This window comes from Lutra lutra, chromosome 6, assembly GCF_902655055.1.
Source record: "Lutra lutra chromosome 6, mLutLut1.2, whole genome shotgun sequence".
Lineage (NCBI taxonomy): Eukaryota > Metazoa > Chordata > Mammalia > Carnivora > Mustelidae > Lutra > Lutra lutra.
The window spans coordinates 50,733,547-50,749,075 of NC_062283.1; the positions used below are offsets into that span (position 1 = coordinate 50,733,547).

A 15,529-nucleotide genomic window follows, 5' to 3' on the forward strand; every position below is an offset into this window, starting at 1 on the left:
TGCTCTGCCGCTCGCCGGGAGCCGGCCCCTCCCCCCGCGGTCTATCTTCCCGTCCCTTTGGATTCACTTCTCCGCCAGTCCTACCTTGCAGAAAGTGGTTGATTTTCTGTTTCTGGAATTGCTGTTCTTCTTCTCTTCAATCTCCTGTTGGATTTGTAGGTGTTTGCAATCTTTAGATAAGCTATTTAGCTGATCTCCCGCTACCCGAAGTAGTCTCAGCCTGCTACTTCTCCGCCATCTTGACTCCTCCCTTCTCAAGGATATTTTATTTGCAACTTGGACTGTGAAATGAAAGGAAGAGACTAAAAAAAACGTCAAATGAAAGTAGGATATTTAAGAATTGCTGAATTCTTTGTATTCAGTCAGAATTCGGTCACTTCAGAATTCAGCTGAATTCTTTGTAATTCAGAATTACTTGTAATCCATCATTTAGCCAGGTCCTGTGATGTGAATAAGTTAAACTCAGATCTAGTTTTATGTACTTATGACTTTAGGGACTACTCATCTTTACCTACGTTGGCATAGGTTATTATTTCCAACATTAATTTATAGAATATAATTGCATGTGTAATTACAACCTTCCTATGAAACTAAACACATGCTTGATAAAATATATGAAGTTGAATATATGTAACTACTTTGTATTTCAGATGGCTGATCACTCTGAAGTGATGAAAGGTATTCATCAATACCCAGGAGTTCGCTATCCTGTCCTTACTCCTAATCTTCAGGGTTTTCACCGTGCTGTAAGTGTGCTACTAATTATTTTTAAATCGATATGTTTCTTACTGTTTTAAGGTCTTTACATAGTTAAAATGGTATCCTATGTAGCCTCCTTGTTACCATGTAGAAATGCTGTTCTGATGTAGGCACATGAATACACTGCGATCTGTAACCTCTGGGTATTGTTCCACATGAATGGCCCTTCCACTTTAACCATTCAGGAATCAAAACACAAAAATACAGTAATCCATTTTGATATCATTCTCTTGAAAGTCCATTTTGTGCTTCCCTCTTAAATAAGGAATACAGAATTTAACTTAAGCATTTCTCAATATAATAATTATTAATATTATTATAGTAGAACATTTTTGGCGACTTTTTTGGATCAGCTTTCCGATGTGGGTTTTTCCCTCTCTCTAGGTGAAGCTGATTTGCAGCTGCCTCTAACAACCTTCCCTGTCCCTCTTTTGGTCGGTTTCTTCAGTCCTACGTGAATTACGAATTTATATGCAAAAAACACAAGAAGAATCAGGGCAATTTTAAGTAAAGGCTTGAGGTGTTACACTCTTAGGTTTTACTCTAAAAGTTTGGTAGCAGCTATTCCTGGTGTTAATGTTTCTCGCTTTTGTCTTTGGGACTGTGTTACATAAATTTGAGGTTGTGGGTCTCAGTTGATATGTCACCTGTTGTGTAACTTGTTAAAACCACTCTTTTTTGTTGTTGTGGTTTATTTTGATATAATTTTTTTAAGCCATTGTAAAGAAAGCAAGAGGCATTTTAAGAAATTGCAAAAATTGCTGTCACAGGTCTTAACAGAGTAAGGCATGTCTCCACCTTGAAAAAGATACCGAGTCCACACACCTTCTTATAGTTTGGAGGGGCAGGTAAGGTAATGGAGTGAAACCAGTGACTTGGGAGTCAGGCACACCTGTGCTCAAAGCAGTACTTCAGAACTTTTTGTAGCTTTAGTGATTTAGCCTCTGTGGGCCACAGTTTTGTCATCTGTAAAATGGGCAAAATGATACTTCGTTTATAATATTATGTGTTAGAAAGAGGACGCACAAAGTACACAACAGTACTGGTACATAGTAAGTGTTCAAACAAATAGAATTTTAGTTTTAGAACTTAAAAATTTATCTCAGGTAGAGGACTAGAAGCCAGTATTTTTTTTTTAATGGAGAAAAAATGACCTATTTTCTTAATATATTAATAGAGCATGAGAAAGAGAGAAGATCTTGTACAATGCCAGAGATACATTAATAAAAAGTCTTTAAAAATCCAGCTGGGAAATGAGGAAATTTGGTATTTGAAAATAAGTTACTGGAGAAGCCTGGGACAAGAATAAAGATGGCAAAGGGGAAAAATGTGGAGGATAATATTTTGAATTTAAAGACTGGCAAGAGGATTAAGACATTAAACACACAAGAGTATGGTTGTGGCAGTCAAGGTATGAAACAACAGAAGCTAGGTTAAGAGACAGGAAGAAAATTTCGGGCAAAGTCTAAATGATGAATTGGAAAAACATTTTTCCCTTTGGTTATCGGAAGATAAGAACAGAAAGCATTTACTATTCCCTAGTTTAATAATTGGTCTAAAAAGAATGTTTCCCATAGATATGAAAATGTTTTATTGGGGTGCTAGTATTTTCCATAATTATAGTTAAGATATTTCTGAAGCCTACACATAATTTAGGAAAGGTAAAATTGGAACGTCATCACTGTGTTTTCTGTGCCTCAGATTTATGTTACGGTTCAGAGAGTTCTTGTGTTATCATCAAATATTTTTAAATTTGGAAAGAGCATATGTGGCAGGATGAGCAGACTCTAATTTTAAATTCCAAGGCAAATGTTAAAGAACACAAGTATGCTTTTACTGAGTAGATAATATTTCTTCTACTGCTATCATTTGCATTTCTGAAATTACTAGCTTTTGCCTTTAAATTCTTTTTCAGGTTGCTGCTGGAGCCACTGAGATATCAGTTTTTGGTGCTGCATCTGAATCCTTTAGCAAGAAGAATATCAACTGTTCTATTGAAGAAAGTATGCAGAAGTTTGAGGAGGTTGTTAAGTCTGCAAGGCACATGAATATTCCAGTGCGAGGGTATTTATGAAATCCCACAAATGCTATTTAAGTTAATATCTATCGTGTAAGCTCATTTATGAGTCATGAAGACATCATTTTACATAATATATGCAGGGTATCTTTTGTACCTTGTATGATTGGGGCCATCACTGTGTAGTGATACATCTTGTGCACGTCACTTAATTATTAGTGTCCAGCTTTGAAGTGTATAATGCAGCTGAGATCAGAGGCAAACTTGTTATTGCAAAGCTGACATTGCCTGCAAACCTGACATTGTTACTCATTTTATTAATATCCAAATGCACCCATCTATTTATCTCAGCCTACTGTGGGTTGATAAATTTGTGTAAACTCATAGTAGCATTTGGGAAGGAATTACTTAATGTGGTTTCCACAGCTTTAACATTTTTTTAAGGAACCATGGCCACTTTTCTTCAAAGATTATTTTATGCAGAGCTTCAATAGAGTATGTAAATCATGAAATTGAGCTTCTGAGCTGCCCTGAGAAATTCAGCCTGTCATTTCCCCATTCAACCTCCCCCTCAATAGCTGACTTCCCTGTTGTCTCTCTGTAACCCGAAAGCAAAGGCAAATGGGGAAGAAGGAGAGAGAGACCTGTTTTGGTTCTTGCCTTTTTCCAGAACCAGCAGTTGCAGCACACACTGAAAATAGGCTCAACCCCCTGGCCTATGCTCTGTGGAGTATATAATAAATTATTGGTTACTTAGGGAAGCATTTGTTTCTAAGACATTAGCTAATTTTCTCCTGGTTTTTATGAGTATTGAGATATGATAATCACCATATTAACAAATTAAAATGCAGAGGATTCGTAAAAGAAGCCTGAGGGGCTGTTATTGGATTTAGAGGCAGGTTTACCTCCTCTGGTTGAAATGAGCAAAATTCAGAGTGGCAAGAGAAGGTTCAGTGCTTAATGAAAAGGCAAGCGGACCTAATTTTGAGTGGCGGTACCAGAAGAGGGTTAGAAGTCACTCAAAGTCATTTGGCGAGCAAATAGGGTTAGAATACATCACAGGGAACGATCTTGGTTGGCTTACTTTTGTTACTTTCTTTTTCTTCTCTCCATAGTAATAGTTTCCCGCATGAGTTTTCAAAGATACAGATTTTTTTTTAAGAATTTATTTATTTATTTGACAGAGACCACAAGTAGGCAGAGAGGCAGGCAGAGAGAGGAGGAAGCAGGCTCTCCGCTGAGCAGAGAGCCCAACTCGGGGCTCGATCCCAGGACCCTGGGATCATGAGCCGAAGGCAGATGCTTTAACCCACTGAGCCACCCAGGCGCCCCTAAAATTGTTTTTGTTATTGAAATACATACATATCATGCATATACAAGAAAAATTTAAAAACCAAGATAGTGTGTTTCCATAGACAGAAAATCAAGGATGTGTGATTTTTAAGGCAAAAGTGAATAACCACAATCCAAAAGAAGAAACGTACTGTCATTTTCTAAATTCAAACATACAGAAGTTGTTTGTCTCTCTTTCCTTTGAAAGAAAGGGAAAAAGAAGACACCACTCTATTTTAATGTGTGTTTCAATGTGGAGTGTATGTTTTACAGTGAAGTCGTTCTTACTGGAAAGTTGAAAACAATGCATAACCATAAAAGTAAAGTATGTGCAGCTTGTACTTCAAACAAGAAGTTTGCTACTTTCAAATGGCAAGGTTTTTTTTAATGTTAAAAGATGGGTGTAAACATAAATTGTATACTATATTTTATTATCTTAGTTTTCTCTTCTGAGGTAGAATAGGTAATGTATTAAAGCTAATAGAAACCCTAAATTCTCTCGAATACTGATTGTTGAGCAATTAATAATAGTGTCCCATCAGCAAAGAGAGTCCTAACCATGCTACAAGTTAAAAACCTTGCCAGGCTTTGATAAGAGGGGCACAGGGCGCAAGATAGATACAAAATGACGCACAGTCCAATGCAGTCCGCAGAGTACATTGGAGACATGCTGGAGAGCTACACAATAGACTGGTGTATGTTTGCCAATGCAGATTTTGTTCCGTGGGAGCACAACTCATAGAGTTTCTGAAACACTATTCATTTTCAGAAAGACACCTTTCAGCATGTGAGTTTGCTCTTTGCGCAGTTGAGAATTATCTTCCTCCTCCCCAAAACTTTTATAGAGTTTAAATTAGATTTTATTTTTACTGGCAATCGAGATTCTAGATACTCATTATTAAGAGTCATAGGTCATTAGTAATCATTTAAGAAAGAGTCATGCTCAACCAGTTGAAACTGAAGTAGATGCTTCAGCATTTCTTATATGGCAACATGGCAACAGCTGCATCAACATGTACTTGATCACCATCCAGAAAATTCATGTCATCAGCTGTCAGATTTAAAGGCCATAAGGCAGCACACATTTTATAAATGCTCAGTAAAACCATTTAAATTTTTATGAAAATAGTTAACTTTCATATGGTCTAAATAGCAGCTTTTATTAAAGTTATGAGAGCTATTGTTGAATTTCCCATGTCCCCCCAAACACACACATATACACATGCACATGTACACATATTTTATATATGCTTAGGACTTCACATAACATCTGGGATACATTGGGAAAACATACCATGCCAAATCATTGACATAAAATGCAAAGTCAGCTAACTGCCACTGAATGTACATTATATATGAATGGACAATGAAATATCTACATTTTAGACTTCATTTTTTGATGTGTAATTCATATGACATATGTTTAAAATATGTAGGTTATTTTTCTATTATCTAAATTTTTAAAAAGTAAAAAAGGCAAAGAAAAATAGAAATCTATGATAAATGTAATCATTTTCTCTATTTTTATCACTGCATTTGTTGAAATAATTATCTCTTGGCTTGTCAAGATCCTTTCAAAACTGAAATGCGTCAAGATATGAAGGTAGTATTCTAATATATCAGACATTTAGTTTTATTCCTTTTTGTCTGAGTATCAACTTAACCTTAAATGAAGTCATTAGAATCACATGCTCTCTCTCTTTGCAAGAATATTAATTTAAAAAAGGAAACTATCACTAAGGAGTCATTATTAATTTTACTATTAAAATGCTTATATATTATAAATTCACAAGGTCAGCAGTTGTACACAACAAAGAAAAGCTTTTTACATAATTACATTTAGGCCACTCCTTTAAAATCATTTAAAATGAGTTGACCCATGATTACTCAAAGCCTGAACCTACTGAAAGTTGAAAGAAGTATATTTGTAACAATTTCCTAGAAATCAAACAAAATTATCCATCCATTGTTTAAAAACAAAAAACAACTGCAAAATGCAAAAAAACATTTTTTTATTAACATATAGTGTATTATTTATTTCAGGAGTATGGGTCTGTGAATCATCAGTCTTACACAATTCCCAGCACTCACCATAGCACATACCCTCCCCAATATCCATCACCCAGACCCCCTATCCCTCCCACCCAGCTCCACTCCAGCAACCTTCAGTTTGTTTCCTGAGATTAAGAGTCTCTTATGGTTTGTCTCCCTCTCTGGTTTCATCTTGTTTCATTTTTCCCTCCCTTCCCCTATGATCCTCTGTCTTGTTTCTCAAATTCCTCATATTAGTGAGATCATATGATAATTATCTTTCTCTAATTGACGTACTTCACTTAGCATAATACCCTCTACTTCTATCCACGTCGTTGCAAATGGCAAAATTTTGTTTTTTTTGATGGCTGGATAATATTCCATTGTATACATATACCATATCTTCTTTATTCAGTCATCTGTTGATGGACATCTAGGTTCTTTCTGTAGTTAGGCTATTGTGCCCATTGCTCCTATAAACATTGGGGTGTACATGCCCCTTCGGATTACTACATTTGTTATCTTTAGGGTGAATACACAGTAGTGCAATTGCTGATATGTAGGGTAGCTCTTTTTTCAACTTTTTGAGGAACCTCCATTCTGTTTTCCAGAGGGACTGCACCAGTTTGCATTCCCACCAACAGTGAGGAGGGTTCCCCTTTCTCCACATCCCCACCAACACCTGTTGTTTCCTGACTTGTTGATTTCAGCTGTTCGGACTGGTGTGAGGTGGTATTGATGTTTTGATTTGTATTTCCCTGACGCTGAGTGATGTTGAGCAATTCTTCATGTGTCTGTTGGCCATTTGGATGTCTTCTTGCAGAAATGTCTGTTCATGTCTTCTGCCCATTTCTTGATTGGATTATTTGTTCTTTGGGTGTTGAGTTTGTTAAGTTCTTTATAGATTTTGGATACTAGCCCTTTATCTGATATGTCATTTGCAAATGTCTTCTCCCATTCTGTCAGTTGTCTTTTGGTTTTGTTGACTGTTTCCTTTGCTGTGCAAAACCTCTTCATCTTGATGAAGTCTCAGTAGTTCATTTTTGCCCTCGTTTCCCTTGCTTTTAGTGATCTTTCTAGGAAGAAATTGCTGCAGCTGAGGTCAAAGAGGTTGATGCCTGTGTTAAGGATTTTGATGGACTCCTGTCTCACGTTGAGGTCTTTCATTCATTTTGAGTCTATTTTTGTGGGTGGAATAAGGAAATAGTCAAGATTCATTCTTCTGCATGTGGCTGTCCCAATTTTCCCAGCGCCACTTGTTGAAGAGACTGTATTTTTTCCATTGGACATTTTTTCCTTGCTTTGTTGAAGATTAGTTGACCATGGAGTTGAGAGTCCATTTCTGGGCTCTCTATTCTGTTCCAGATATCTGTTTTTGTTCCCATACCATACTGTCCTGATGATGACAACTTTGTAATAGAGCTTGAAGACTGGACTTGTGATGCCACCAGCTTCGGTTTTCTTTTCCAACATTCCTCTGGCTATTTGGGGTCTTTTCTGGTTCCATATAAATTTTAGGATTATTTGTTCCATTTCTTTGAAAAAAGTTGATGGTATTTTGATAGGATGGCATTACATGTGTAGATTGCTTTAGGTAGCATAGACATTTTCACAATAGTCTTCCAATTCATGAGCATGGAACATTGTTTCCATTTCTTTGTGTCATCCTCAATTTCTTTCATGAATATTATATAGTTTCTGAGTATAGGTTCTTTGCCTCTTTGGTCAGATTTATTCCTAGGTATCTTCTGGCTTTGGGTGCAATTGTAAATGGAATCAACTCCTTAACTTCTCTTCTGTCTTGTCGGTGTATAGAAATGTAACCGATTTCTGTGCATTGATTTTATATCCTGACACGTACTGAATTCCTGTATGAGTTCTAGCAGTTTTGGAGTGCAGTCTTTTGGGTTTTCTACATAAAATATCATATTATCTGCAAAGAGTGAGAGTTTGACTTCTTCTTTGCTGAGTTGGATGCCTTTTATTTATTTGTTGTTGTTGCTGTTGTCTGATTGCTGAGGCTAGGACTTCTAGTACTATGTTGAACAGCAGTGGTGATAGTGGACATCCCTGCAGTGTTCCTCACTTTAGGGGAAAAGCTCTCAGTTTTTCTCCATTGATTATGATAGTTGCTGTAGGTTTTTCCATAGATGGCTTTGATGATATTGAGGTATGTACCCTCCATCCCTACACTGTGAAGAGTTTTGATCAAGAAAGGATGCTGTACTTTGTCAAATGCTTTTTCTGCATCTATTGAGAGTATCATATGGTTCTTGTTCTTTCTTTTATTAATGTATTGTATCACATTGATTGATTTGCAGATGTTGAACCAACCTTGCAGCCCAGGAATAAATCCCACTTGGTTGTGTTGAATAATCGTTTTAATGTACTTTTGGATCCTGTTGGCTAGTATTTTGGTGAAAATTTTTTCATCCATGTTCATTTGAGATACTGGTCTATAATTCTCCTTTTTGATGGGGTCTTTGTCTGGTTTTGGAATCAAGATAATGCTGACTTCATAAAATGAGTTTGGAAGTTTTCCTTCCATTTCAATTTTTTGGAACTGTTTCAGGAGAATAGGTATTAATTCTTTAAAAGTTTGATAGAATTTACCTGGGAAGCCATCTGGCTCTGGGCTTTTGTTTTTTAGGAGATTTTAGATTACTGCTTCAATTTCCTTATTGGTTATGGGTCTATTCAGGTTTTCTGTTTCGTCCTGGTTCAGTTTTGGTAGTTTACACATCTCTAGGAATGTATCTGTTTTTTCCAGATTGTCTAATTGCTGGCATATAGTTGCTCATAATATGTTCTTATAATTGTTTCTATTTCTTTGGTGTAGGTTTACAATGCAAAAAATATTTAACTGTGAATTGTAAGTCCTGAAATTCCTAATTCCGCAGAAAAAAGGTACAAAACAATGAGAATAAGGAGTAAAAGATGAACTAGTCATTAAGCTAATATAGATAATTACATATAGCTTTTAGATACAGAAAAACAAAAAGCAGTTTTAGGATATGATTAGTGTTTTACTTTTTAAATTAGTGTTTTTGTTTTCTTTGGGTAAATAGCCATTAGCAGAATGACTGGATGGTATGGAATTACTATTTTTAATTTTTTGAGGAATCTCCACTTTGTTTTCCACAGTGCCTGCCAGTTTACATTCCCACGAGCAATGCACAAGTTCCTATTTTTCCACCTCAGTGCTAACACTTGCTAATTTTTTTTTTTGGTCTTTTTGATAACTAGCTATTTTGAAAGGTGTGAGGTGATATCTCCTTGTGACTGATAATGTTGAGAATCTTTCCATGTGTCCCTTGGCCATCTGTATGTCTTCTTTGGAAAAAAATGCATTCAGGTCCTTTGCCCACTTTTTAATTGGATTATAATTTTTTGATACTGATTTGCATAAGTTCTTTATATATTTTAGATATTAGCTCCTTATTGGTTATAGCATTTACAGATATTCTTCCCCATTTGGTAGGTTGCCTTTTCATTTTGTGGATGGTCTTCTTCTCTGTGCAAAGGCTTTTTTATGTTGGTATAGTCTGAATATTTTTTTTTTTGCTTTTGTTTTCCTAGAGAGCATAATTTTTGCATCTTTGATCTACTATCACCCTCACCACTTACTTTCTCCTCAGCCAAGACCAATAAAAATCCAATCTGGCTTAAAGCTTCTGAGTAAGATTGTATTACGTATATCAGTGACCAGTTTCTTGATGAAACACTAATGATATTAGACAATTCTTGTGCTTAATTGTTTTTTGACTCATTGTCTAGCTCTGTATAATTTCTAACCCTTAGAATGGCAATCTTTCTGTCATGAAGTAAGGGCACAGCCCTCTCCCTGAAGGTGGTCAGTTTTCACTGGTTTTCCTTTTGAGAGATAATTTATAACACCCATTTATTCAAGAATTTGCAGGCTGCTTGTTTGTTAGCCAAACCGTTTAGGTCATTTTGCCCATATTACATTTCTCACTCCTCCTCTCTCTGATACAACATGTCATTAGGGATCTCTGTCCTGACCCTGAAGGTAATAGCAATATTATTGAGCATGACAGTGAGTGTCCTTATTTAAGTCTCAATTTTTTAAACACACAGTGACTGACAGCATTTGTCATGACTAATATAGCAGATACTTTCCATTGGATGATCTGCCCTAATGGAATTCACTTGAATATGTGGCACCATCTTCTAAATGGATAGTTTATTAGTCAGGTTTCTTTCCAACCTCTGCTAAACTGAGGGCTTTGTGTTGGCCTGGAAGAAAAATGAGAAGAGCAAGTCAAAGCATCATTTACCAAAACATGGTACATAAAATTGTAAAAATGAGACATCTGTTAAAGCTATTTTGTGTCATGCATATGGTTTGAGGGTTTATACTTAATTTTTTTTAACCTAACATATTATTCTGGCACTGCTGTGAATCAGAATAACACATAGCTGACAATAGTTAATACATGTAAGCTGTGTTGGTACAGTCATGTCTAAACAGCCTTCATATAGAGTCTTTGGGGGAGGAATGTATTTTTTCATTTCTCATGAAATTAGTATTTGAGAGCCAAAAGAGCATCTTAGCAGAATTGCTCCTTGAGGCCAAGGGACAGCATTTATTTCTTATTATCATCTACAGTGTTAACTGTTTGACAAACTATCACAACCCTCTTTTGGTTAGTTTATTAATAATGGAATGCTATTTTGAATTGTTTATTGATGGATGTATTCTGCATGATTGCACCAAAACAGCTCCTACATTTAAGTGTCTTAATTATGTTTAATTGACATCACATGTCATCTCCTTGCTCTTGGCATTGCTTTTCTCTTCTGAGGATAGCAGTGGTTGATTGCTTCCATTCAAAGTCTTTGCACCATTTATTCCAAGGTTTTCCTCATCGTTTTGGCCAGAATGGTGAAAGGATGTAGGATAATTGTGGGAAGGTAGGCTTAGGTAAGGCCTCACTGTAGGTACTTTTTCATGACTGAGTTAAGCCAGGAAACATTGGTAAAGACTTGAATGCCTCCATTTCTCTTTTATCATGATTTTGCACAATACTGATAAATGGCCTTAACAAGCACAAGTAAAAGTAAACTCACATTTCTATCCGCAGAGTTTATTGTAACACTATGCTTTTAATTTTAACACAATGAGCTTCAGTATGGTTGGCAAATCCTTTATTATTCTGTCATCCTATATAATATTTAAAATATCCTTCTAAGTCTGAACTCATAAATATATGCTATCTTTTCTGGCTACAGGATTTAGAACTTTAATAACCTATAGGAGGTTATATATTTAGAGAAAAGATTAGGAATTGCTTAGAAAATTGTTCAAATGATGAAAATGGTACCTTAACGTGGATTAATTCATTCAAGAAATATTATATGTTTTATATAATGCACTGTCTGGTGATACTGTATGGAATATGAAAATGAAAAAGTATCTGACTTTAAAAGAGTTTCAAGCAGACTAGAAAACAATTTATAGAGAAATAATTATTATATTGTCAAAAAAAGGCGAATACATTAAGAGACATACAGACAAATCCTATTCAAGTTTTAAGTAATACTGTATTAAATTTCTCTGGGGTAATTTGGAGAAATCTAATGCAGAAGGTGTCAGTAAAATGAAGTCATTAAAGATTAGGTAAATTTATGAAAGCATAATCAGAAATGATGGCCTTTTCAGGTGGGACAGAAATCTACAAAGAGCAAAGATATAGTGAAAAGAAATCTCAAGAAATGTTTAGGTGACAGGAAAAAGTTTACTTTCACTGGAATGGGAGTTTTTGAAGCTGTGTAATTGCAGAGAAGTAGAAAGTTAAGTTGAAGTTTCATAAATTGTGGAACTTGAATACCAGGCTTATTTGGTAGACAATGGCAAGCCACTTAAAGATTTTCATAAAACTATGTAAACAGATCTATGCTGTGGTCATATTATTTTGTCAATAGACATTGGTGTACAAATGAGTGATGTGAGACCAGAGGCAAGGAAAGCACTTAGGAAATGTTTGCAGCTGTCCTGGAGAAGATATTCAGGGACTGTTCTGTATACTTGGGCTGGCACTGGCAGATGTCCTGTGCTACAGAGGTTGGAAAGGAAGAACCAGCCAACCCAGGTTATTGACTATGTTCTCAAAGATGACCTTTAAGTGATCTGGCAGTACAGTTTCTGAAAACGACTGTATCATTATTATTTTTTTTAATGGCAAATGCAGGGGAAACAGGAATGAGCCCCATTTTGGATATATTTAGCTTAATATATTATGTGAATATGTCAGGAAATCAATTCATAATGTTCATGAGTTTTGTAGTTGTTCCTTGGGTTATCTGTCTGTGTAATGATGAAAGACAATAACTGTGGGGGACTGAGTTGATGCTCTCTAGAGACTCCCTTTTTTGTTCCCATTACAAACAAATATAACCACTTTTAAAACATATAGCCAAACTCAGAAAAGTAAGTCCTCAGATTTCATTAAAAAGAAAGTGTGGTAAACATGCAGGTTGATGCCACTAGCACATGGGAGATCTATTTCAGATATAATCCCTAGTGGCCTGAAAATGGGATTTTAATGTCTATATGGGGAAAAGACAGATATTTTACTAAAACATTGATTTCAAAGTGATTATTCTTAGAGCTGGGAATCACCTTCTTATGAATGCAAAATCAGTAGAACTTGTGATGCATTCTGGAAACTCAAATTAAGAAATTCAGGTGGAAATTTGTCCAAGAACTAATAAAGTCCACAGGGCAAGGGCCAAAGGAAGTCAGATCTTGTTTATAGGGACATTTAAATAAGTAAAGACTCTCATGGAACTCCCACTGAAACTAAAGCACCATGAAAAGACACAATAAAAATTATAAATCCCATGATGATATGAAGTATACCCTAAGGGAAAAAAAAGGTAAACAAAATCAGGAAAACTTTAACAGAAAAGAAGGAAATAGAACAATTAGAATAGATGATTATAAAAGGAAAGGAAAAGAAAAAGAAGAACATAAGAGATCTTTATAAAAAAAAATGAAGCTTTTACAAATGTTAAAAAAAAAAGTAAGAGTTCTGACACTCTCATGGTAAAATGTAGAATATTAGATCTAAACAGAGAATCCTAAAGACAATAGAGAAAAAATTACTATAAAGTTGCTATAAAGGCATTACCTTTAGATAGCAAAATTTTCATCAGCAAAACAGAGACAGAGATAATGAAATATGTTCAAATGGTAGGATAACTTAACCTAAAATTTTATACCTATTCAAACTATTATACATTAATGAAGGTGAAATAAAATAATTTGCTGACAAAATGGTCTGCAAAACTCAAACACTGGTGAAAAAAAAAAATACTAAAGGACATTAAGCCAGAAGTAAGAAACTGGATAAAAAAAGAAATGGAGAGGTTGTAGTTTGGAGCTTCATCAGAGTAGAAATGATTTGAGATAGGTCTCTGAGAAATTTAACCACCAGACAATTGAAAATAGATCAAAGGTTCCATGGCGTAGTGCTGGGGAGATTCTTGAGACAAGCTCTCAAAACTCTGTATTATCCCCCCCCTTTTTTTAATACAAGGAAATCAGGCCATCCAGGGGAGGTAGTATTGCTAAATGGTTAGTGGTTTTCAATTTTGACAAAATAATGGAGCTTTAGAGGTGGTTTTGAAATACTGGTGGTTGAATTTCCTCTCCTAAGTTTGTGATTTAATTGTTTTGGAGTGTATCCTAACCATCAAGGTTTTGTTTTTTAAGCTCCCCAGGTGATGGGTGCAGGCAAGTTCGTGAGCCCTTCTAATAGATTGCTAGAGAAGAGCAGAAATCTAGATGTCGACTCTAGCCACTAGTTAAAGCAGATGATGTAGACTATTTTTTATCATGGTAGAGACTTTCTCATACTCATGAAAGTATTTCGTTTATTACCATCAGCAAACTTTTAATGTAAAGGACCAGACAGTAATATTTTAGGATTTTGTGGGTCAGATAATCTATGTGCAACTACTTACCTCTGCTCTTACAGTGCAGAAATAGCCATGGATAATAGGTAAATAGACTGGCATGGCATCGTTCCAATAAAATTTTACTTGCAGGGGCGCCTGGGTGGCTCAGTGGGCTAAAACCTCTGCCTTCGGCTCAGGCCATGATCCCAGGGTCCTGGGATTGAGCCCCACATAAGACTCTCTGCTCCGCGGGGAGCCTGCTTCCCCCTCGCTCTCTCTGCCTGTTTGTGATCTCTGTCAAATAAATAAATAAAATATTTTTTAAAATTTTACTTGCAAAAGACTAATGACCAGGATTTGGGCTGTGGGTCTTAGTTGTCAAGCTCTGCTTATATAATATTAAAATAAATTAATGGACATAGTCGAGAACCATCACATTTGTTTTGGAGAAAGTAGCCCCAAGTGTGAACAGGTGTCCACTTGCAAGGATGGAAAAGAATATGTGAAGGTGAAATGCAGTGGAATATGAAGACCCAGGCAAACCTGGGAAGGAATCAGAGGGAAAACTTGAATGAATAAAAATGCACGTGGCCAACTTAAAGTTACAGCACAAAGTGGGTAGCTATGGCCAGATAAGTTGAGAACACAGGAGAGGTTAGTTTGCTTCTATTGTTTTGTACTTGTTTTTTCTTTCTTTTCTTTTTTCTTTTCATTTTTCTTTTATATTTAGAGGGATGGCATGTAAATGCATGGCTTGGATTTTCTACTTAATCACATTTAGATATTTTGGGTTTAGAGTAAAAGTGATTATACACACACATAGAAAATGCATATTTAAAGGGATGGGGTGGGGGATGGGTTAGCCCATTAATGGATATTAAAGAGGGCAAGTATTGCATGGAGCACTGGGTGTTAAACGCAAATAGTCATGGAACACTACATCAAAAACTAACGATGTACTGTATGGTGACTAACATAACATAAAAAAATATAAAAAAAAAGAAAATACTTACCTGTAATCATTGTATCTGAATTGAAAATGTTTGTTCTTTTTCAACCTTAGCTACCTTTCCCAAGGGTTAGGTTTCTGTAACATTTTCTTTCTACTTGTCCTGATTCAATTTATACAGATTATTCAAATAAGATTAAATTATAGTAATTATTAGGACAGAAAAAGTGATTTCCTCTCCACCATAACTTTCAAATTTTAATTGAATTAACCACTGTATTGCTTTTCTGTCCTCATTAATGCTTACTGATTTAGTAAATTGCGTATTTGTTTGAATTGCAAAACACAACTTTTATTCACATTTTAATACTTTTGAAATTAGATTATTTCTTTGGAATTAATGGGTATGGATTGAATCATTGAATATATAGCTTTTTTACTCCAAAATCTGTTATGAAATTCATAGTGTTTCTTACAGTGGACAGCATCTTAGAAGTGTGGAAATGACGGTCTTAGAG

At 35.5% G+C, this 15,529-nt stretch overlaps 1 protein-coding gene across 3 annotated transcripts in view; it reads left to right on the plus strand.

Annotated features, from left to right (window-relative positions):
- The window catches only part of HMGCLL1 (3-hydroxymethyl-3-methylglutaryl-CoA lyase like 1), a 213,489-nt gene that overhangs the window by 86,694 nt on the left and 111,266 nt on the right, over window positions 1-15,529 (plus strand). For all 3 annotated transcript variants that reach the window (XM_047734940.1, XM_047734942.1, XM_047734941.1), the window contains exons 4-5: window positions 651-746; window positions 2,675-2,823. In XM_047734940.1, coding sequence (XP_047590896.1) covers window positions 651-746; window positions 2,675-2,823 — 245 coding nt within the window. The remainder of the gene's footprint in view (window positions 1-650; window positions 747-2,674; window positions 2,824-15,529) is intronic.